The 23,057-nt window shown below is 44.6% G+C and overlaps 1 protein-coding gene and 1 non-coding gene across 2 annotated transcripts; both read right to left on the minus strand.

The window, feature by feature from the left end:
- Window positions 1-12,135: 12,135 nt before the first annotated feature.
- On the minus strand, window positions 12,136-20,615 carry PNP (purine nucleoside phosphorylase). The gene is made up of 6 exons (XM_006731375.3): window positions 20,407-20,615; window positions 17,263-17,432; window positions 14,276-14,379; window positions 13,898-14,073; window positions 13,588-13,778; window positions 12,136-12,806 (listed from the first exon to the last, which is right to left on the minus strand). Exons 1-6 carry the CDS (start codon window positions 20,415-20,417, stop codon window positions 12,589-12,591), a joined length of 870 nt encoding a protein of 289 aa, XP_006731438.2. The 5' UTR covers window positions 20,418-20,615; the 3' UTR covers window positions 12,136-12,588.
- LOC115940273 (U12 minor spliceosomal RNA) lies at window positions 16,324-16,479 on the minus strand. Its single transcript, XR_004075050.1, has one exon. It is a non-coding gene; the product is annotated as a U12 minor spliceosomal RNA (small nuclear RNA).
- Window positions 20,616-23,057: the final 2,442 nt, after the last annotated feature.

Consider the following 23,057-nt stretch of genomic DNA (forward strand, 5'->3'; position numbering starts at 1 on the left):
TCCCTCTCCCGCTCCCCCCTCTTGTGCTCTCTCACTCTCTCTCTCTCAAATAAATAAATAAAATCTTTAAAGAAAAATTTATTTTTAGGAGTACCTGGGTGGCTTGGTCTGTTGAGCGGCGGACTTTTGATTTCAGCTCAGGTCATGATCTCAGGGTCCTGGGATCGAGTCCTGCAATGGGCTCCACACTCAGTGCGAAGTCTGCTTGTCCCTCCCTTGCATCTCTCTCTCTCTCTAATAAATAAATAAAATCTTTATAAAATTTATTTTTAATAATAAAATAAAGATTAAAAATAAAATAAATTTATTTTAAAACTGTATCTGTTTTTGTTGTTTTTTACACAGGGCTTGAACTCATGACCCCATGATCAAGACCTGAGCTGAGGTCAAGAGCTTCACACTCGGAGCGCCTGGGTGGCTCAGTCGTTAAGCATCTGCCTTCGGCTCAGGTCATGGTCCCAGGGTCCTGTATCGAGCCCCACATCAGGCTCTCTGTTTGGCAGGAAGCTTGCTTCTCCTTCTCCCCCCCCCCGCCCCCCTCTTGTGTTCCCTCTCTCGCTATGTCTCTCTCTGTCAAATAAATAAATAAAATCTTAAAAAAAAAAAAAAGAGCTCACACTCAACCGACTGAGCCACCCAGGTGCCCCAGAACTGTCTATTTGTAAAGGCCACAGCAAGGACCCTTCCTTCTGCTCCTGTGGCCCCTCTCACTGCCCCAGACCCCCTGCTCGGCCGCCCCAAACCCAGACCCAGCCAAGCAAGCTCCCTACAAACCATGTTTCTCACTAGTGCTCCCATGCATATCACTAGCTCCATAAACTTCTTCCCCACAAACACTTTCCTCATAAGCGAAGGTCCACATAAACAAAATCTCTCTAAATTGCTCTCCTGGAACAAATAGCTTCTTTCTCCTCTGACGGCTCCTCTGTGCAAAGCTTCTACCCATAAACCAGTCCATCCCCAAGGTTCCTGTGTCACCCTTCCCCCACCTATCCTCTCTGAGTCAGGCCCCTGGTGAATTCCTCCCGCTGTGTTGCCAAGGGTTTCTCAATTGCTGAGACAAAGAGTTGCCCTTCCCTGCCCAGAGCAGTGAATTGCTTCCACTTTTGTCTGGGATCGTCACAGCTCCCTCCTCTTCCTGAGCTAGCCTCCCAACTCCTCAGCTCCCATCCCAATTGGGAGCCGGTCAAGCAGAAATGGACATGCGTGGTGTATAATTATTGCAGCATGAAGGCACAGTGTAACATCCCATCTTCCTTTCAGGGAACTGGAGTGTTGGGAAAGCGTACTACTGTTACTCAAGCTTTTTGCAAACAAGCCCTAAATGTTTCCAGAGACTTCATTTGAATAGAATGTTAGAGGTTGTAACATCAAAGAGTCCCCTCTGCAGCCTTGTCCAATAGTCTGCTAGCCCCTGCTTCAACACTTCAAGAATACAACTCGACAATTTCTTTTTTATGGAGGTCCTCACAAACTGAGTGGAATCTCTCTCTCTGTTCTAGTCTGAACTCTCCAAAGCTGCACAGAAAAAATTTGATTCTTCTACATCGGTATCAACAACCCTAATCAGACAGAGGACTGCTCCTCACTGCCCCATTTCATCTCCATTTGCCATCAAGCTTAAGCCCCTTCATACCTTTCATATTCGATCTAAACATGTGATGTGTTTCCACACAATAACCCCCACAAGTCACTCTCTGTAGATGCAAAGGTACGGAGATGAAAGTCCTGAATCTGAGTCCTGGATTAGCCATTCCTTAGCTGTGTGATGGTAGGAAAGTCAGGTGACCTTTCTCTAAGCCTCTCTTTTTTCATCCGAAAAGTGAAAATGAGAATAACATCAGTGATATTTACTCAATGGTCTCTATAAATATCAAATGGAAAAAAGACAAAGACTGTGAAATCTTTTGTGGGCTGGAAGATCCTGTGTACATGTTTCAGGCTGTGGTTATTCACATTCAAGGTCAGTCAGAGCTTGACTCCCTCCACCATAATTAGGTCTTTCTCTACTTGGCTTTTTTTTTCTTTTCTTAAAATTTGGCCACACATTTTGTACATCAGCATCAATGTTTCTTTTGGAATGATTGTGGCAGTGATTACTCCAGGGGAATCGGTCTATTTATAATAACGATGGTCCAGCCTCAATTTATAAAAAAAAGGTTCACCATAATAGCTACAACTTCTCTCTGTACTGGCCATTCTTCCATGCTCAGTCAGCTTTATCATTGCTTCCTTCCCTCCACATCTCAAAGCCTGGCCACATTTTTCTCAAGTATGCCCCAAAGTGTGGAGACTGTGGGGTCTCTAAACTGGATTTGAGTGTTGAGGTTCCGAGGAGGACAGGTTGCATTCCCTTGAGTATCTTTGAAGACTATGTGACAGAGTCATTACCTGCCAGGGACCACCTTGCAGAACCTTCTCTGCTGCCCTCTTATGGACAGCTATGAAGTCAAGCCAAGCTCCCAGGGTGGACTCGTTTCCTTTCACTATCAAGGGACCCTATTGCACAATCCAGTTGTAACTGTACTGTCGTGTAACTGTAGCAAGTCATAAGGCACTGTATCAATAATCAAGTAAAGGTCCCATTTAACTCCCAGACAATAGTACAACCCATCTTGTTGCCTCCCTCATCATACCCAAGGCCCATTGGGTTCTTTCCATTTCAAGATGTCTCCCATCATTAAAAATATAATTTTTAAAAAAATTTTAAGCCCCTTGCCTTGACCCCCACATCCTTCCTCCAGCTAACCACTTCCCTACATTGCAAAATTTCTCAAAGGGGTTGTACATGTTGTCTCTACTTCCTCATCTCTCATTCTTTCTGATGGCCCCTCCAACCAAGATGTCATCCTTGTTGCTGCACTGAGACTACTTGTCAAGCAATGACCTTGACCACTCTCTTCACTTGCCCTCTAAGATATCCTGCTTCTGATTTTCCTACTACCTCACTAATGGTCATTCTCAGCTCCTTTGCTGGATCCTTCCCCTCATCCTGATTTCTGTCCCTGTATGATATCCAGATCATTTGCTTTAATGCCATCTATATGCTAATGACTTCCAAGTTTATATGTCTAGCTTACATCTTTCTTTGATTCCAGACTCATTTATCCAACTGCATACTCCTCATGTCCACCTGGAGGTCTAGACTTTTCAAACTTCACAGCTGTAAAAACAAATTCTTGATTACCCACCCAAACTGTTCCACTCTTAAGGGTCTCATCTCAGTAAAGGACAAATTTTTGGCCTGCTATATTAGGCAGGCCAAAAATTTAGGAGCAATTCTTGATTCTTCTCTTTGTATCACACCCAATTCCCAATAAACTAGCAAGTCCTATCTGCTCCATCTCCAAAATATCTCCAGAATCTGACCTCTTCTTACCACCTTCATCATTACCACTGGCACAAGCCCAAACTAACTTTTGGCCTTGTCTACTGCAGTTAGTCCCCTATCTGATCTCCCTACTTCCATTTTTGCCCCATACAATTGATTTTTTAAAAAATATTTTATTTATTTATTTGAGAGAGAGAGCATGAGCTGAGAGGAGGGGCAGATGGAGAGGGAGAAGCAGACTCCCCACTGAGCAGAGAGCCCAACCAGCACTGAAGGCAGTTGCTTAACTGACTGAGCCACCCAGGCACCCCTTAATGGTCATTGATTTTCTTTTCTTTTTTTTTTTTTTTTTAAAGATTTTATTTATTTATTTGAGAGAGAGAATGAGAGAGAGAGAGCATGAGAAGGGGGAGGGTCAAAGGGAGAAGCAGACTCCCTGCTGAGCAGGGAGCCCGATGCAAGACTTGATCCCGGGACTCCAGGATCATGACCTGAGCCGAAGGCAGTGGCTTAACCAACTGAGCCACCCAGGCGCCTTCATTGATTTTCTACAAATTAGGCAGTGAGGGTTTTGTTTTTGTTTTTTAAGGTAAACCAGTTAAAAATCCTTTCGGTAGACTTCATGCTCAAAATAAAACCCATACTTCTTACCATGCCCTACAACACCTGCTTACATCTTCAACCTTACTTCCCACAATTTTGTTGTTCACTCCACTTTAATACCATGGCCTTCTTGATGCTCCTAAATTGCTAAGTCTCTTTGGATCTTTATGCTAGTTGTACTTTCTGCTTCTACACTCTTCCCTAATCATTGCATTGCTCACTCCCTCATTCATCCAGGCCTCTGGTCAAATGCCAGCTCCTCAGGAAGGCCTTCCCTGCCCTAACCCACTTGAAATATCTCGTCCCTTTATTACTTTCTTTTTTTTTAAAAAATAACCTTCTGAGTTTATTTTACATATCATAAAATTCACCCATTTCAAGCGTACAATTCAATGACTTTTAGTAAGTCATTGTAGTAACTCAGTGATGCACCCATCACCATAAATCAGTTCTGGAATATTTTCACCCCCTAAATAAGATCCCTTATGCCCATTTCATTTCCATTTTCACTCTGAGCCCCAGGAAACCACTATCTACTTTCTGTCTCTACAAGTCTGTCTTTTCTGGACATTTCATATAAATAGAATCATAGAATACATGTTCTTTTGTATCTGAATTATTTTACTCAGTAGGTTCTTGAGGTTCATCCATGACATAACAGTGTTTGTAGTTTGTTTCTTTTTATAGCTGAATAGTATTCCATTGTATGGATATATATATTTTGTTCACCATTTGTTTCATTTTTTGGTTATTGTAAGTAATGTTGCTGTGAACATTTGTGTGTAAGTCTTTGTGTGGATACAGTTTTTTTTTTTAACATTTTATCTTATTTTATTTAAAGATTTCATTTATTTATTTGACACAGAAAGAGACAGTGAGAGAGGGAACACAAGCAGAGGGAGTGGGAGAGGGAGAAGCAGGCTTCCCGCTGAGCAGGGAGCCTGACACGGGACTTGATCCCAGGACCCTGGGATCATGACCTGAGCCGAAGGCAGATGCCTAACGACTGAGCCACCCAGGTGCCCCTTGGATATAGGGTTTTTTTTTTATTTCTTAAGATTTTATTTTTAAGGAATCTCTACACTCAACGTGGGGTTTGAAGTCACAACCCCAAGATCAACCTCTACCGACTGAGCCAGCCAGGCATCCCTGGGTGGATATGTTTTTATTTCTCTTTGGTAGATACCTAGAACTGAAATTGCTGGGTCATATGGTAGTTTTATGCTCAACTTTTTGAGAAACTGCCAAACTGTTTATTTAAAGTGGCAACACCATTTTATGTTCCCACCAGCGATGCATGAGGTTTCTTGTTTCTCTGCCTCCTTGCCAACATTGGTTAACATCTGCCTTATTATAGACATTCTGCTGAGTGTGAAATGGTATCTCACTGTAGTTTTAACTTGCCTTTCCTTCCTCTATTGCTATCCATTCCCTTACTTTATTTTTTCTTAACACTTACCATTTCCTTAGATTTTTTTACATTTGTATTTATTTGTAAATTGACTCCCCCAATTTAATGTGAACTTCATGAAGACAGGAACATTGTCTTGTTTTTCTCTGTTCCCCAATTCCTGGAACATTTATTCAGTGAATGAATAAACATACCTTCCTCATGTGTTCATCTTTTTCCCTGCTGAACAGCCCAGAAAAATACATTTGAAGAGTGCCCTGTCTGAGACAGTGGAAAGCTTCAAGCTTCTTCAAGGTTTCATGGGCAGACAAGAGTTTATAAGTTGATAATTTTGGTTTTTGCAGACATATGCATATATGCACACACGTGCACACATGCACACACACACACGCATATCCCAGCATTTCTGGCTTAATACATCTGATTATAAAGGGACAAAGTTCCAAATAAATGGAGAAAAAATGGACAAACAAATGCAATCCAGGGTTGTCAGGTAAAAGTTATGGTTATCTGAGTGGCCATTACGTTGATACATGTCAAACCTAGATGCAGATTAATGACAAGACCGGACACAGACATCCCTTGAATAAAAACCAAGCAGGATTATTTATCCAAAGGGCACGAAATAGTTCAATCAGAGAGATGAACACATTCTCCAACTCAGACAGGACCACAAACATCTTGACTCCAATGCCTTTACCAGAAGAGTGCATTGTTACTGAAAATTCTAAGTAAGTGAGGGTCACATGAGAGTCTATAGAAATATAGCAGTCTCTCAGTCCAGCCTAGTTGTATGCATAAACAAGTGTGACTATGCCCAGAGCCCCTCCTTGGATGGAGGCAGCTCATGTGTCTAAGTGTTATACAATACACAATACTGCTGCAGGACGTGGTTTGGTTCTGTAAAGCATCTCTCAGATTCTCCAAACTAGTAGATCCTGGTCTAAGAACATTTCTGAATCGAGTATTGTGGAACCATAATGGGATCAGTTTCCTAGATCTTTGGGAATCCTGCTATCAAGTCCTTAGACCAGCCATAGAGGTATCTTGAAGTGGAGAGTCACTAGGTAGGAGATATTTTAAAAGCTGGACAACCATAAAGAATGACAGATTAGCAGAAAATATCCAGAATTACTCCTACCATAATTCCATTCTTGTTTTTTTAAACACTAGTGGTTCTTATCCATTTGTGAGGGAGGTGAGAGAGTTGGCAGAGTAAGCATCCAAGGAAATGACTTTCTCCTGGCCCCCAAATTCAGATGCTCACATAATTTTGCATTTCCGGGGCTTCGCGGGCTCCCTCACATCCTATCCATGGATGTCCAGAGTGAGAACCTTTCCACTCCAAAACACGTATATCAAAAACAACCACTGTGCTAAGTATCAACTTTATCCGTGACAGTAATTCAATTATTTTCATACTTTGCTTGATGGGCTTGGTGGAATACTAACGATGATGGTAACTGTATATTATTATGGGGGGGGAGGGGAGCAGTGAGATATTGTGAGCTGGAATTGACCTTAAACAACTTTTGATGGTTGCACTGATAGAACTAGAACAGATCAGGCTACACATAGAGTAGTACTATGTTCCTACTAATGTTTTGTGGGGGTTTTTTTGAGGGGGGGAGGGGCAGAGAGAGAGAGAAAATCTTAAGCAGGCTCCCTGCCTCGCACAGAGCCCAACACAGGGCTTGATCTCACAACCCTGAGATCATGACCTGAGCCAAAATCAAGAGTCAGACGCTTAACCAACTGAGCCACCCAGGCACCCCAATTCCTACTAATCTTTTATTGTAAAATTATTAGCAGGAGTTCAGATAGAAATAGTCCAAAATAAAATAGGAAAATGGAAGGCTAAGGCCAAAATCAAATAGCCAACAGACAAAATGGCATAAAAAACATGAATAACAGAGAAGACAAAGAAAAAAGAAAAAAAGAGAGATTGGCAGTTGAGACAGTAAGCTTCCTATAATGAAAAAACTCAGAATGGAAGTGAATATGAACCAAATGGAAGGGGTGGGGGAGATCTTTGACCTAAATACCAGGGAATAAGGACTCATTCCAAACAATATCAAATCTAATTGAGTCCAAAACTAAAAATCTGGGGAAAAGGTTAAGGACTGGAAATTTTCCATTTTCATTAAAGTCCAAATCTACAATAACAGAAACACCAGGTAGAGAGCCAGTGTTTTTTCAAAAGATATCCTTTAGAAACACAAAGTAGTTATGAAAAGCAGATGCGGGTTTACAAAGAAAAAAGGAATGCAAATCAAAACCAAATCAGATTTAGACAGAGGGCACAGCACAGAAAGAACAGTTCTGTTCTCCCCCACCTTCTTGTTTTAAAGGGATGTCAGGTGGTGTTATCTCTGGCTCCTAATGGCAATCAACAAATGGACTGGGCGGTGGCTAAAGAACATCAAGGCCATGTTCTTCCTTTGCTTCTAAAAAACTTGAGGTGACAGATGTGTATCCTTGACAGAGCTGACCTAAGTCATCAAGAAAGCACACTAATATATGATGTAAAACGTCTCCAAGACATAAAAGAAAGTAACAATCTCTCTCTCTCTGACAAATAAATAAAATCTTTTTTTTTTTTTAAGATTTTATTTATTTATTTGAGAGAGAGAGAATGAGAGAGAGCACACATGAGAGGGGGGAGGGTCAGAGGGAGAAGCAGACTCCCTGCCGAGCAGGGAGCCCGATGCGGGACTCGATCCAGGGACTCCAGGATCATGACCTGAGCCGAAGGCAGTCGCTTAACCAACTGAGCCACCCAGGCGCCCCAAATAAATAAAATCTTAAGAAAAAAAAAAGAAAATAGCAAGATGCAGGATAACACATTTAATGCATTAACTTCCATGAATAATAAGAGGCAAAAATAAGAACATGTATTTGCATTTATTTTTTTTTTATAAATCCTGGAAGAATGCACAAGAAACTATTAAGTGGTTACCAGTGAGGTGGGGAAGGAAAGACAGGACAGATGGAGGACAGGATGCGAGGGAAACTTCACTGTACACATCTTACGGTGCTTAAGTTTTTAACTATGCGCTCAAAGTTTTGCTTCTACCATCAAAACAGCCCTTTCTGCTTCCAGTTTGGTTTCTATCCATCAAAACAGTAGCATGATTTTCACCCATCAGTCCCTACTTAAAAAGCCTTCAATGGCTGGCCATTTTGCCTAAAGAAGGTTCTCACTCCTCAGCTTGGGATCAGACCCTTGAACAATCTAGCCCTGTTCCACCCTATCTCCCACGGCTCCCATTCAAGATTTCTTCAATTTTGCCATTTTGTTCTGTTCAGTGATCAAACATTCCTCAATTTGCCTGCATGGAGTGCCTTCCGCTGTATCCCCTTTACCTATTTTTCCTGTGAGGCCTAACTCAAGTCTCACCACCCCTTCCCACTCCCCATCCCCTGCTGGTTCTCTTTGAATCCCTGTAGCACATTTTATCATTGGCACTTAGCATATGCTACTTTTCACACATTATTCCTTTTTTAAAAATGTTCCAAATGGTGACAACATAGGAAAAGACTAAAAGCAGGTGTAGAGGGCACAACTGATTCACCTTTTCTTTTATGCATGTATCCTGTCTCCCATTTAGATTGGAAGCCGTTTGTCTTTTTACTAATTTATTTTATGGTTTTTAGGACAATACAAAGTCTAGGATATACAAAGTACATGACTAATAAACATTATTGGCATTGATAAAGATGACCATGATAAGGCCAGGGCAGAAAGCCTGCCTTGAAGTGTATGTTTTGACACCTATCCTGAGATCAAAGAGAATCCATTTTGGGGGGGTGCCTGGGTGGCTCAGTTGGTTAAGCATCTGCCTCTGGCTCAGGTCATGATCCCAGGTCCTGGGATTCCTGGTATCGGGCCCTGTGTCTGCGAGCCCCGTGTCTGGGTTCCTTGCTCAGCAGGGAGTCTGCTTCTCCCTCTCCCTCTGCCCCCCACCCACTTCTGCTCTCTCTCTCAAATAAATAAATAAATAAAATCTTTTTTTTAATCCATTTTGCAGGCCCCTCTAGAGAGCAATAGTCTCATCACAGGCTGTTTTCAAGAATTACCCTTCTCTGGGTACTCTTCCCAGACCTATCTCCCTTGACTTGCTTTTATTTTCTTGCTCACCTAAACTGATACATTCAGTTTGGGTTGAGTTGGTTGGCATTTTGAAGATACTTGATAAAATGCAGTATATCCATGCAATGGAATATTACGTGGTTATAAAAAGAAACAAAGTACTGATACACGCTACAACTTGGATGAACCTTGACAACATGCTAAGGGAAAGAAGCCAGATACAAAGTCCACATGATTCCCTTCATATAAAGGTCCAAAATACTTCTATCTATAGAACAGAAAGTAGATTAGTGGTTGCTTGGGGCTAGGGAGTGTTGGGGGCAGAGTAACTAAAAGGTACAAGGTTTCCTTTTGAGTTGGATGAAAATATTCTAAAATTTACTGTGGGGATGATTACACTTACCTGTGAAAATACTGAAAGCCATTGAATTATTTACTTTAAATGGATAGATGTTATTGTACGGAAATTATCTCAATAAAGCTGCTTTTATTCTTCTTTTAAGATGTTATTTGAGAGATGGGGGCGGGCGGCAGAGGGAGAGGGAGAAGCAGGCACCCCACTGAGCAGGGAGCCTGATAGGAGGGGGGGTGGTCTCGATACCAGGACTGGGATTATGACCTGAGCCCAAGGCAGACACTTAACCTACAGAGCCACCCAGGTGCCCCAATAAAGCTGCTTTTAAAAAAGAAACTGAAGGCATTTTGTGTTCATGTTTTCTCCCTCCAACCCATACACCTTGAACTTAGTACTCTAGTGAATTTAGAATACTCATTATATGTGATTAAATAGTACTTGCCGATAGTATAGCTACTATCCGTATCGTACCTTAGTCTTACTATAAAGAATGTACAGTTTTGTTTTGTTACCATGATAATATATTTAATGGCCCAACATGAATATAATAAACACTTGTATAAAGTCAGCAAATCCTGTTTTTCATACTTTGACTTAGAACTGAAAAATTAAGATTCTTGAATTAGGAGGCCAAATGCATTCTTCTTGAATCTAGTATTCTATCATGAATAGGGCAAATGGGCAAACGGACTACTAAATCTAAAAAGCTAGAGATGCGTTTAAATATTCCACTTGAGTCTTTCTGGGACCTATTTTTCAGATGGCACCATTCTCATTCCTGAGACATCTCACCATGAGGCAAATCAGGGCTAAGAAAGCCGAACACCAAATGTGTTCTCCTTCTAACCTCCAAGTATGTTTGCCCGTGTCTCATTAGAGCCTTCATGTCCTCTGTTCTCATCACACCTGTTGGGACAGTGACCCATGAACATGTCTAGTGCTTTTTATAGCTCTGTGCTTTGGCTCACCTGGTGTGAAATCCTTTTCTTCCCTTCCATCCTTTAGGACTGAACTCAAAGTTTTCTATGAAACTTTCCTTCAACAACCCAATCCTCAAGGTCCTGTGTATGCAATTGGTCTATCTGTTAGGCTCCCATTCTATGTAACTTGTACATATTTTCTACCATCTTCTATTAACAGTTAATGGTTTCACAAATGCATCTTTCTTAAGACTGAAGGGCAGTTAAGAGGACCATTGTCATATTCTCCATTTAACATTTTCTTGGCTGAGTGTGTTATAGAGGTAATTCAATAACTTGATTAAAAAAAAACGTTTATAAACCATCTCATTAAATGAACAAGTTAGAGTCCATATATATCTGAAGGACACACAGTACTTCCCTCTAAACCAGCTCTCATGGACACATGGCAAATGCTAGCAGAGCGCCTAAAGATCCAGGGAGGGTTTTAGAGCTGCCGGAGGTACAAAGAACTGACGAGATAGAGAGTGGGGACAGGGCCACTCCAGAACGCTTTTTCTTTGTGCTGGACTCAGGTAGGTAGGTCAGTTACCAAACAAAGGATGATTTCAGAGGTTTTTAAAAGTTTTCAATGGACAACTGACATATCACTACTATTAGTGGCTCATCCAACTCGATCTTTTCTCAAAAGGCAAAGGGGTCTGGGAGAGTAGCGTGGTTTTGCGACACACGGGCCAGCTGCATGCAAATTGATAAGTGCATAGAATAGTGCACCGAGCCAGCAAAGGGCAATGCCTGGATGCTGTGTCACAGGCGGGTTCTGACCAAGCAAAAGTGAAGAGAAAGATTAGAACCCAGAAATGAAGCAATAGGACGGAAGGAGGGGCTCAAAGAGAAGCGAAGCATGAGCCAACTTCACAGGTCTGCCTGGGCCTGGCAGGACTCTAATCTGCAGCGGGGTGACTGTAGTAGAGAAAGAGGTATTCGCCACTGCATTGCCAGAATGCAGAGAAGGAATGTAGGGTTGCCGTTAATTACGGCAGAAGTTAGAGTAGGGGAGAAGAAAGAAACCAACAGGAAATATCAACAGGCCTTAGGAAGAAAATAGCAACTGTGGAACAGCTGAGACCAGTGAAGCAGTTCAGATACTCATGAGAGTAGAGACAGGCGTGAAACAATCAGAAGGCAAAGGACAGAGGCAAGACTGGTCTGAGGAAAGGGGCCCTCTTGTGCCAGTCGTTAGCCCTTCTTTCTTTATCTTCTAACATCTGTATCTTTCCTCCTTCCGTGCGTTCACACACCACCTCATTGTTCTTAGCTGCTTGTCTCAGAAGCAGATAGTCACACAAGACATGGGATCTCAGTCTTTCATGCAAAACTCGGCCTGTGCCCCTACCCTCATCCCAAACTGCACAAAAAATATATTATTTCATCTTTCTTTTTATTCTTAAAATAGGGTAATAAAAAACTCCAAGGGGTATTGGACTGGGCCAGCCCCCGTGTGGGCTCTAGTGCTTTGGAGGAGGCAGAACCGAGTCCCCAGGAATGTGAAAGCGTTACAGCAAAAGGACAGCAGTAGCTACCGTGCCAAGTTCAACAGCCAAGTCACACCCAGGGCATAGACACAGCAGGGCTTGGGTTCCAGCTCTTGGCGGGGAGGGGGGGGAAGGAGATGATTAACTGCTTTGAGATAACTGAGCAAAAGAGCCAGTGCAGAAGGGTCTGGTGGGAGAAATGGGGGAGGTGCAGGATAGGGATCTTTCTCTCTCTTCTCCTACTACTGAAGGGCAGAGGCACGTGACCCCAGCAAGGGGCCGAAGTATGTAGTAGCTACTTGGATCCCATTACGGAGAGGCCAGACCACTCCAGGGCTGGTTAGCTGGCTTTGGCAGGTGGTGGAATACTGGTCATAAGAATAGAGACAAAGCGTTCCAGTTTTTGTGCTGCTTGTCTCCCAGCCTCTAGTACTTCCTCATGATTGGCCTTCTCCTGGGCTTCATAATCCAAGACGACTTTGTTAGTGATGAGGGAGAAGCCAAAGACTCGAAGTCCACAGTGCCTTGCAACTATAACTTCTGGTACTGTGCTCATGCCTGATGAGGAGAAAGAGGAAATCAACCGTCAGGATCCTCAAAGGACTCTTTTCTTCACCCTTTGGCCTCATCTCCATTCATTACCTCACTGACAATTTAACATCTCAAAAAATCATCCAAAGAGGGGCACCTGGGCAGCTTAGTTGTTAAGCGTCTGCCTTCGGCTCAGGTCATGATCCCGGGGTCCTGGGATCGAGCCCCGCATCGGGTTCTCTGCTCAGCGGGAAGCCTGCGTCTCCCTCTCCCGCTCCCCTGCTTGTGTTCCCTCTCTCGCTATCTGTCTGTCAAATAAATAAATAAAATCTTAAAAAAAAAAAAATCCAAAGAAGCAGCTAATTTCCTGTCTAGCTTAGGTTGTTCTGTATTGCTTCAAAGAGTGGGGCCTCAGAGGGCCTTACACATTACTTACAAATATTATCATTACTTCTACATCTGTTTCTGGTCATTTTGAAGTCAGTTCTAAGGATGCAGCTCCATCGTGCAGCCAGAGGTACACAAAGTGGCTATAATACTATTTCTTAGAATAATCCTTAGAACTAGTATGGAATCGTGGATGGGTCATCAGCATTACAGCTATTAAAGCCCTAAGGGCTGGGTGGGGAGGTTTGATGCTGACAACACACCAAATCCCAACACCTTTCAAATCAGTTTAACTCAATCTTCCCTTAAGTTAGATCCTCTCTCAACTTACCATCCAGGTCTATAATCTTTGACCCCTCTCCATCCCTACTTTTACCACGTCCCTCCCTCTTCAAGCCTCCAGCCACGTTCCCCTTCTCACCAACCGCATCCGCCCCCAGCTTCTGAAGCAGCCAAGATTCAGCCACAGTCTCAAAAGACGGGCCCGCCACCATCACGTAGGTGCCTTCCTTCAGCTCCCTCTGCTCCCCCATCTGTTGCCAGGCCCTGTGAGCCTTCTGCCGCATTTCCCGGTCATAGGCATCGGACATGGCAGGAAAACGAAGTCCAAACCTAGGGCACAGGTTGGAATCTCAGATTATTGCAACCACATGAGCCCTCTCCTGACTCCCAGACAAGTCTTTGAACCCTACCCAGCTATAAAAAAAAAAATTAAAAGGCAAGATACATACCTTCCGTCATTGGGCCCTATGAGAGGGTTCACACCACTGAAGCCAGGTAAGTTGATGTGATCACGGATGAGCATGATATCTCCGACCTCAAACTCAGGGTTGAGTCCTCCAGCAGCATTGGTGACCACTAGGGTGTCCACGCCCATAAGGAAGAAAACCCTCACCGGGAATGTCACCTTACGAGCCCAAGATAAAAGATCAGAAAATGTTCTTTAAAATTTCATCAATCCACCCACACAGATATGCAAGATATAGATCAGGAAAGAGGAGAAAGGAGGGGACCAAAATCTATCTAGCCTAGGCAGTTAGGCAATAAAATAGGATTGAGAACTCTCTCCCCCTTCTTCCACATCCATCCAGGCTATGCCCCTGATTTACCTTCCAGATCGAGTAGCCTTCATACATGTGGAACCTGCCCTGCATCATCACACAGGCCCTGCCATTCAGGAACCCAAACACCAGTTGACCAGCATGACCAGGCACTGTATGTAAAATAGAAAGGAGAAAGAATGGGGTGATGCTTTCACAGAACACATATCCACTAAGCACCCACTACCAGCCAACTCATTGCGCTCAACATGTGAGGCCATAATTAAGCCCAAGAAACATTATTATCTCTGCTTTCAGAAAGCTGAAGTCTGGTGGAGACAGAAATAAATCAATCATAAGCCTACAAATAAGTATATAAGTACATCCTGAGATTGGGGCTATGTGAAGGTAAGGATGTTCAATGTGAACCATATATCAAGGCAAAGGAAGGAGAGGTTTTTTTAAAGGAACTTCAGAAGAATGAGGAAGCCATACTACAAGAGAATGAAAGTGAGTAAAAAATAGAATAAGTGGGTAATAATAATTGCAGTGAATGTAGTCATTACAGATCACTTTTCCAAAAATTTTAAAATTCTCAAAATGTATAATCTTATTTCTTACCCTAACTAAACCATGTGCCTCCTCACTCTTGAAAGGGAGCTCATGGTATATTCTGGCTTCCCAAAGAGGCTACTGAACGGCAGGGCAAAGGGGCTGAGTTTGGACCCATCTAAGTCTCCTCCATTATGACCCACAAAACAGTCCTGTAGGAATACATGCCCCTGATGGGGCCTGCAGGGATGTGGGAGGGCAAAATAACTCTCCACACAGGACATAAGAACAACTATTACCATTTCCCTTCTCTGGCATTTCTCCTCTAATGGACCGGACCACCTATCCTGGAGGGAATGTGTGGTGTGAGAGAGGGACCCAAATCAAGAGGAAGAGTTGAGGGATGGTCAGAGATAAAAGAGCTTGTAAAAAAAAACTGCCAGTAATAGAGCAGAGATAACAGAGTTAGGAAACCGAAACGTATAAGCAAATAGGTCCATAGATAAAGTCTAAAAATTAATCCACTAATCACTTAGTGCAGCACCCTTCTTGGGGTGGGAGAGAAGGACAGGCGGAGCCAATGTCATTGTTATCTCCCTCAGAAAACTTTGCCCTCCGGGGCACCTGGGTGGCTCAGTCGGTTAAGCGTCTGCCTTCAGCTCAGATCATGATCCCAGGGTCCTGGGATCGAGCCCCGCATCGGGCTCTCCGCTCAGCGGGAGGCCTGCTTCTCCCTCTCCCACTCCCCCTGCTTGTGTTCCCTCTCTCCCTCTCTCTCTGTGTCAAATAAATAAATAAAATCTTTAAAAAAATTTTGGAAAAAAAAAAAAAGAAAACTTTGCCCTCCCTCTCTCTCTCTTTTTAAAGATTTATTTATTTGAAAGAGAGAGAGAGCGCGCACAGGGGGAGAGTCAGAGGGAGAAGGAGTCTTAAGCAGACTCCCTACTGGACGCCAACAGGATTCTGGGCTCCATCTTACAACTCTGAGATCAGACCTGAGCTGAAACTAAGAGTCAAGGGCTCTGAGCCACCCAGACACCCCGCCCTCCCCCTCTTTTTAATACTTCTTTCCCCAACCCCCACTCCCACCTCCCTGTTCTGGTCTCCCAATCTTGCTCCATAGGGTTTGAAAAATATCTGTGCAAAGTCCTAATTCTCTGGAGAAAAAGGGAAGGAAGGTAGAAATTTATAACATTAATAAATAAACCAATGGATGTTAGTTATCTGAGAATTAATAAGCAAATCAAATAAACTACCCTTGCCCTTATTTTATCTGGCCTCTCCGCCCTTCCCTCTCTTTTCCTCAGAGAACTGGCTAAGGTCACTAACCTAAGGTTCATGATCCATAGATAAAAATAGTTTCACAGGTGGTAAAATAGAAAAATGTTGGTAAATTAAGAGATTCAGCCAACATGGGAGAGTAGTGAAGGGAAGTGTGGGCCGCTCCGGGGGTTGCCCACAGGGGGCCCATAAACCCCGGAGTTAACCCAGTTTATTACTTATAGGAAATAGGCACTTCCCAATCTCTGGGAGTCGCGATCTGCTCCTGCTCGACCCCTTTCACACGGGGGGATGAGCCTTGCGACTCCCAGGCATCTTGCAAAGTAGGCGCGTCACCTTAGGGGCAATCTTTACCCGCTCAAAAATTCATCTCACATTAGCATTGAGGATTCGGGCATCACCCCAATTTGTTATTTTCCTTATTCATAAATTGAAGATATGGCTTCCCCCCCTTTTTAAGTAAACTCTACCCCAAACATGAGATTTGAAGTCCCAACCCTGAGACCAAGAGTTGCATACTCTACCCAGAGCCCACCAGGTACTCCCTACCTGCCTCTTTTCTAAGGGGTAGCCTTAGAGTTTTCTAGCTGCTGTTAGGTTGCTGGATATGCTATCCTCAGATCCCACAGAGCTCCATGTGCATAGGGGTCATCTGCTGCTTTCCCCCTCCAAAGGGTCAGTGTGAATCAGGTCTACAAGAACATGGCAGTCTGTGTGTTCATTTATTGCTGTGCACTTGTGTGTGCCTTATCCTGGGACAGGAGCTAGAGCTGGGGAGATTGGGAATGGCAGGAAGACGTAGGACAGGGCTCGCCTGACTGTCCTGGGAGGTTACGGGCACTACTTTTTCCATTTAATCCGCAGACTGAAGAAATGAGAGGGGCTGTGTAGATGTGCTGACTACATGGTGTGTGGCGGGGAACAGCATGGGAGTGAGGTGCTGCAAAGCTTTACGGAGTTCAGAATCATTACAGCACCGGAAATATGTCATCATGTGGTACCCCTGCCGCACACATGCTCTGTGTGTTATGAAATTTCTACTGGGGGGATTTCTAAAGTCATTCTGATTCATGGTGGTCTTTTTTTCCCCTCCCGTAGTAACCAAGTTGTCTTGAGTCAAATGCTGTACAGGCCAGTGGGTGCAGGCATGAGAGATGCATGCATTCTCATCGGCATCCCATCAGTATCCTTCGGTCCCATCCTTCGCGGCCCCCTGCCAGTACCTGTACTTTGGGGAAAGTTTGGAATCTCGCTGTAGTCAAAGCTCTGGCTGTCAGTTAATTTATCGACCAGATTTCCTAACCCAGAGCCACAGATGACTGCCACTTGAGGTCGGTGCTTGGTGTGGCACAGAAGCCATTCACTCGTGTTCTGATAATCATCATACTTAAATCTAGGAGAAAAGTAAAATCAAGGTAAGTTTCTCTCCCATCCCAAGGGCATCACAGACTAATGACCTTCGGTGCAGAAAGGCTGGGAGGTGTGCCGGGGTGGTAGGGGACACAGAAGCTAGCCAAAGAGCTGCCCCAGAGAGGAGGATCCTTGCTCTCAGGAGGCGCCACACTAAGCTCATCCACCCACCCACTCCTCTTTCTGAATCAGACCCACCGAGGAAAGACTGCCGGGAAACTCCCTCCTCATTCCAGAGCCGGGCAAAAGTTAATGATACCTATGTTTCCACCTCCCAGCCCCAACTGTAGTTTTGCGATCACTGGCAGGTTTAATATCTCTCTTAATGGCAAAGATTTAGAGAGGAAGGGCCTATAGATTCTACAGAGAAGTACAGTGAAGTAATCAAATCAAGGAGGCTAAAAGGGCCGGGTTTCAGGATTAGACCTTCTTTAGGGCAATGACAAGCCCAATGCAATCCTCCTACCCTATCTATCACAAAGGATACTCAAAATGTAATTAAGACTACCCTGAGGGCAGGAATAAACCCAATTTCCTTTTGGACCCTTACCCTCCACATCCTCCCTCAGACAAATACTTTTTTTGGTTAACCTCCCCCGCCGCCGAAAAAAAAACAAAAAAAGGAAATGGGAACACTCCTGGTAGAAATCTATGTGCCAGTTAGTTCCCCCACATCCATATTTCTGGTACACCCAGACCAATACAGACCCTGTCATATGTGACTGCAAAGGGTAATTCAAGACCAGCGACCAGGTAAGCACAAAAAAGCAGAATTTGTTGTCAATGGCTGAAACAGAACTGACCGCCTCAAGTTTCTCAGCAGCAGCTGGTTAAAAATACAAATTCTGGAGCCCACCCCTAGAGATCCAGAATTCTGGGGAGAGTCCCAAGGATCTGTATTTTTTACAGAAGTGTTAGGTAATTCTGATTCAAAAACCAGGTTTAGTTATTTCTGGTCTAGAGGAAAGCAGAACTCAATCTGGATTCTAGTCTCAATTTTGTCTTTTTAAGCAAATAACCTGTGTTTCAAAGTCTTTCCTCAAGTATAAAGCAAAGGATCGCCATCACCCCCACCTATTTTATAGGTGCAGTTTGAAAATGAATTAGAGGGGCGCCTGGGTGGCTCAGTCGTTAAGCGTCTGCCTTCGGCTCGGGTCATGGTCCCAGGATCCTGGGATCGAGCCCCGCATCCGGCTCCCTGCTCAGCGGGAAGCCTGCTTCTCCGTCTCCCACTCCCCCTGCTTGTGTTCCCTCTCTTGCTGTGTCTCTCTCTGTCAAATAAATAAATAAAATCTTTTAAAAAAAAGAAAATGAATTAGAAACTTATCTGTAAGTTCCAAAGGCCCTAGACTCCATAAATCAGGGTTCAGGTCCATAGTACTTGAACCTTTCTCCCACTTTCGCCCCTGCCAGTGTGCTCCATCCTGCTCTCTTTATCTCCTTTCTCCTTCAAGGTTCTTTGCTCTTTAGAGACCTAACCACTGATGCTTACCCAGAACCCATACGTCCCCAAGAACCAACTCAGAATTTTTCTCACAATCCAATCCAATTCTCAAACACCCATCTGGAAAAACCAAAGACTGGGGGAGAGGGGAGTGGGACTGAGGTGTGACAAGAGCTGAAGACAGCTAACCAAACCTCCAAAGGAAATCCTTTTCTTCAAAAGCAGAGGCCTTGAAACTAGATGACTCTACAGTACAACAGGCTACCCTCAGGGAAGTAGCTGGGTAAAGGGACAGGGGTGGGGACAATGGAGCTGGGGCCACAGGATGATGCAGAGAAGCAACGAAATGGTAAAAAGTTAATCAAATAGCATCCCCAAGAGATGCAAAGGAAATGAAAGAAGTGAGAAGTCCTGGACACCTAGCATATCTAGCAACAGCTTATTCAAACTTCTTCATGGGCCATCAGTCTCCCAAGAACACCCTGGATCCCGGTGCATCCAAGAGTTACCACGATCCCTAAAGCCAGTGACTTGGAATGGGATTTCTGGGACCAAAGCAGACGGAAGAGTTTTCAAAGGTGTGAAGTGAGAGGAATGCACAATCTTTTGCTCAGTTCAATAAATAAGGATTTCCTTCTCTCCTTGGAGACTCCATCCCCAACTTATTAAAGAAAAAAAAATTGGGGGGTCGGTGGGCGCCTGGGTGTCGGTTTAGCGGCTCACTTCGGATCATGGGGCTCAGGTCATGATCTCCGGGTCCCCTAATCGAGTCCGCCCTTGAGCTCGTTACTCAGCAGGAAGTCAGCTTCTCCCTGTCGCTCTCCCCTCCGCCCTCTTCCTGCGCGCATTCTCTCTCAAATAAATAACTAAAATCTTAAAAAAAAAATTTTTTTTTTTAAATTTTAAGTAGGCTCCACGCCCAAGGTGGGGCTTGAACTTATGACTCTGAGATTAAGAGTCACAATCTCTACGGACTGAGCCAGCCAGACGCCCCAACTCCAACTTATTTTAATTGAATCTCCAATTCGTAAGGAAGGAAAGGTGTTGTGTGGGACTTGAGCTATCTCTCCTCTGAATGCAGGCACCAGAAGAATCTCGCCGCTTTACCTAGAATCTACAACGGGAATCTGTGACAAGCACACGGGGTGGGAAGACCTCTTCCCCGTATGCGTGTCGGGGTGGCTGGGGGATACGGAGTAAGCCTCCCCGCGACACCTGCACCTCAATGCGCGCGCGCACGCACAAACACACCGGCTCCTTTCCCAAGTAGACTACACCGTACTACACGGGTCCCCTTCCTGCTCCCGTGACGCCAGCCCTGCTCGATTCCTGCCCCCCCACTGCTCTGCCGCCCTGCCCCGACACCTGGCTCCCCGCCAGGCCTCTCTGCCTCTCCCGGGCACTGGTGCCCCGCCTTGGCCCCCTGGGGGCCCGGTATCGGGCTTCCAGGTCTCGGTGACAACCATTCCCCGCCCCCCCACCCCAGGTTTCCCGGGCCTGGTGGCCGCCTCACCGCTTCTCCATGGTGCCGCCTCCGCCCTCTCGAGGAGCCCGCCCTTGGCCTCTGGGATCCGATCCGCTGAGCAGCGCCGTGCTGAGCTGTACTCGCCGGGAGCGCTGTGCACAGTGTATGTAGTTACTCGCGGCTGGCTTCTATCCCAGCCCGGCGTCCCCAGCCAATGGCAGCCGAACACGCAAGCCGGCCCCCATCTCCATGGTGACACACCCAGATTCAACTGCCCAAGGCTGGGCTAACAACTTAATCTGAGTTCTTTCCAACGCTGGAACCTGACTCGAGCCCCAGCCCACCCCCTGGAGGCTTCTAGTACTGCATCCCTGCCCTCACTTCCGTTTGCAAGGCCAAAGTTTCCCTCAAGGAAGCCTCTGCGAGAAGAGGGCTAGAAGGCCGAGGAGAGCCCCGAAACCTTTTATCTGTAACCCCATTCCCGGTTGTGTCTAGAGCAAACCGCGAGAGATTTGAAAAGACAAAAATTTAAACCTTACATCTTGCAACTGCAGAATAAAATTAAGTGAGCCCGTGTCTGAGTTGTGTCACACAAAATTTGCAGTGAGGCTGCAAGGCAAACACAAATTTATTTGGGGTCTTAGGAACTACAGTTTGGGAGACTTGGATTCCGGAGGAAAACTAAATTGTTTTCCCCTCCGCTGAGGGGAAAAGGGTAAAAAAAGGCCGGGGGTGGGGGGAGATTCCAAGAAGACTTATGTAAGTTGTTTTGCAAAATTATGATTGGCCAAAAGAGTCTAATTTCCGTTGAATTTCCAGTTTGCCTTCTGGGACTGCAAGAAGCCAAGATGTTGCAGTTTGGCAATGAACTATAAAGTTTATGCTCTGTTCGGAGGTGCACTACATAAGCCCCACTTCCTTAATAGCTTCCTGGCTCCATTTTTCCTGACAGGAATGATTCCATTTCAGATTTTTCGCTTCATATTTTCCCCTTTTTAAGATTTTTTAAATTTATTTATTTGAGAGAGAGAGTGAGAGAGAGAGTGCAAGAGGGGGTAGGGTTAGAGGGAGAAGCAGACTCCCTGCCGAGCAGGGAGCCTGATGTGGGACTCGATCCTGGGACTCCGGGATCATGACCTGAGCCGAAGGCAGTCGCTTAACCAACTGAGCCACCCAGGCGCCCCGTATTTTTCCCTTTTGACCAAGATCTTTCCTTGGAAAGCATTGATGATCAACCATAGGATCATCTGTTGTCCACCTAGCTCAGAAGGTTCATTCCTAAAAGGTCATGTCCCACAGAGGAGGGAAAGTGAAATGTTATAGATGATGAATGTCAGGGAGAGCATATAGTCGCAGCAACAAAGAGGTTTTCAGGAAGCAAGTCTTAGACATTGTCTTCATCTTAAAAGCCCATGGAGTTGACTTGTCTTCAGGGATTGCCAATGGATAGCTGTGGTTGATCATTTTAAGCCTTTGTGTGACCATAATTTTGACATCTTGGATGGCCAAACAACAGCGAGATATACAAAGCATCAGTAATTTAATTATAATTAAAAAGGAGCACGTAAGTACAATAATAAATATGATTATTTGTAATCCAGATCTTAGAAGGGCTTCAAGTCCTATGGGGAGTCCATTGAAAAGGTCTGAAAACTTAAAATTAAACCGACTTAGAGGGCTGAAAGAAACTCCTTTTAACGATGGCAATATAAGTATTTTGGTGGTTTTCAACTGAGCCTGTTTGTGAGGTGCAGCAGGAAGTCTTAGGGATGGCACAGACTCCTTGAGCAGTCCCAAGTAATCCAAAGCTCTTCTGTTGTCTAGTACAACTCAAGCAAGGGAATCTAGAGACCTTTGCGCTTTAATGGCCCTAGCAGTGGATCTGGCTATTCTATTAACAGTCCAGGACGGATTCCATATCATGACCTCATTTGCAACAGATCCTGCCAGAAAAAAGTTCCAAGGAGATCCATTCCTTCATTAGGATTGTATCCGGTGGGAGGTCACAGTCCTGAGAATGTCTATAGCGATTGTCTTCTGATTTGGAGGAGTCATCGTCTGGGTGGTCATTTATAATGGATAGAGCTCTCTTGTTTCTTTTTTTTTTTTTCTTTTTTAAAGATTTTATTTATTTATTTGACAGAGAGAGAGAGAGAGATCACAAGTAGGCAGACAGGCAGGCAGGCAGAGGGAGGGGGAGAACCAGGCTCCCTGCTGAGCACGGAGCCCGATGCGGGGCTGGATCCTGGGAGCTAGGAATCATGACCTGAGCCGAAGGCAGACGCTTAACAGACGGAACCACCCAGGCGCCCTGAGCTCTCTTGTTTCTATGGTGTCTTTAGGGCAGGAGAGATCCCTGTGACCAATTGAAATACAGTGAAGGGAGAAACTGCATATTCTAGGAGACACTGTCCTGTCATTCTCTGACTATCTATGATGAGGGAGCAGAAGGCAAGCTGAGGACAAAGCACATGTTGACACCCCACAATGCACACCCCCCGCCCCCAGGTGGGATCTGTGTGATGTTCCTCAGGCACTCCTGGCTGCCCTAAAACTAAGGAAAGGGAAAAACAAATGGCTAACTAATAGAGAATACAGTCCTGCAAGACATGAGTCTCCATCAGTTTACCAATGTCTTAGCGATTTACAAGATAAAAGCATTCTTATCAATAGCCTAACTTCCAGAGACCCATAGACTC

Source organism: Leptonychotes weddellii, chromosome 9, assembly GCF_054177405.1.
Source record: "Leptonychotes weddellii isolate Sample4059 chromosome 9, ASM5417740v2, whole genome shotgun sequence".
Lineage (NCBI taxonomy): Eukaryota > Metazoa > Chordata > Mammalia > Carnivora > Phocidae > Leptonychotes > Leptonychotes weddellii.

Excerpts from the sequence above, each read along its gene's own strand:
- PNP (XM_006731375.3), bottom strand. Across the intron at positions 14,380-17,262 it reads AAACTTTCCCCAAAGTACAG|TGCCTGGTCATGCTGGTCAA; the intron begins GTACTGGCAGGG and ends TTTTACATACAG. Across the intron at positions 12,807-13,587 it reads GCTGGGGGCGGATGCGGTTG|GCATGAGCACAGTACCAGAA; the intron begins GTGAGAAGGGGA and ends TCTCCTCATCAG.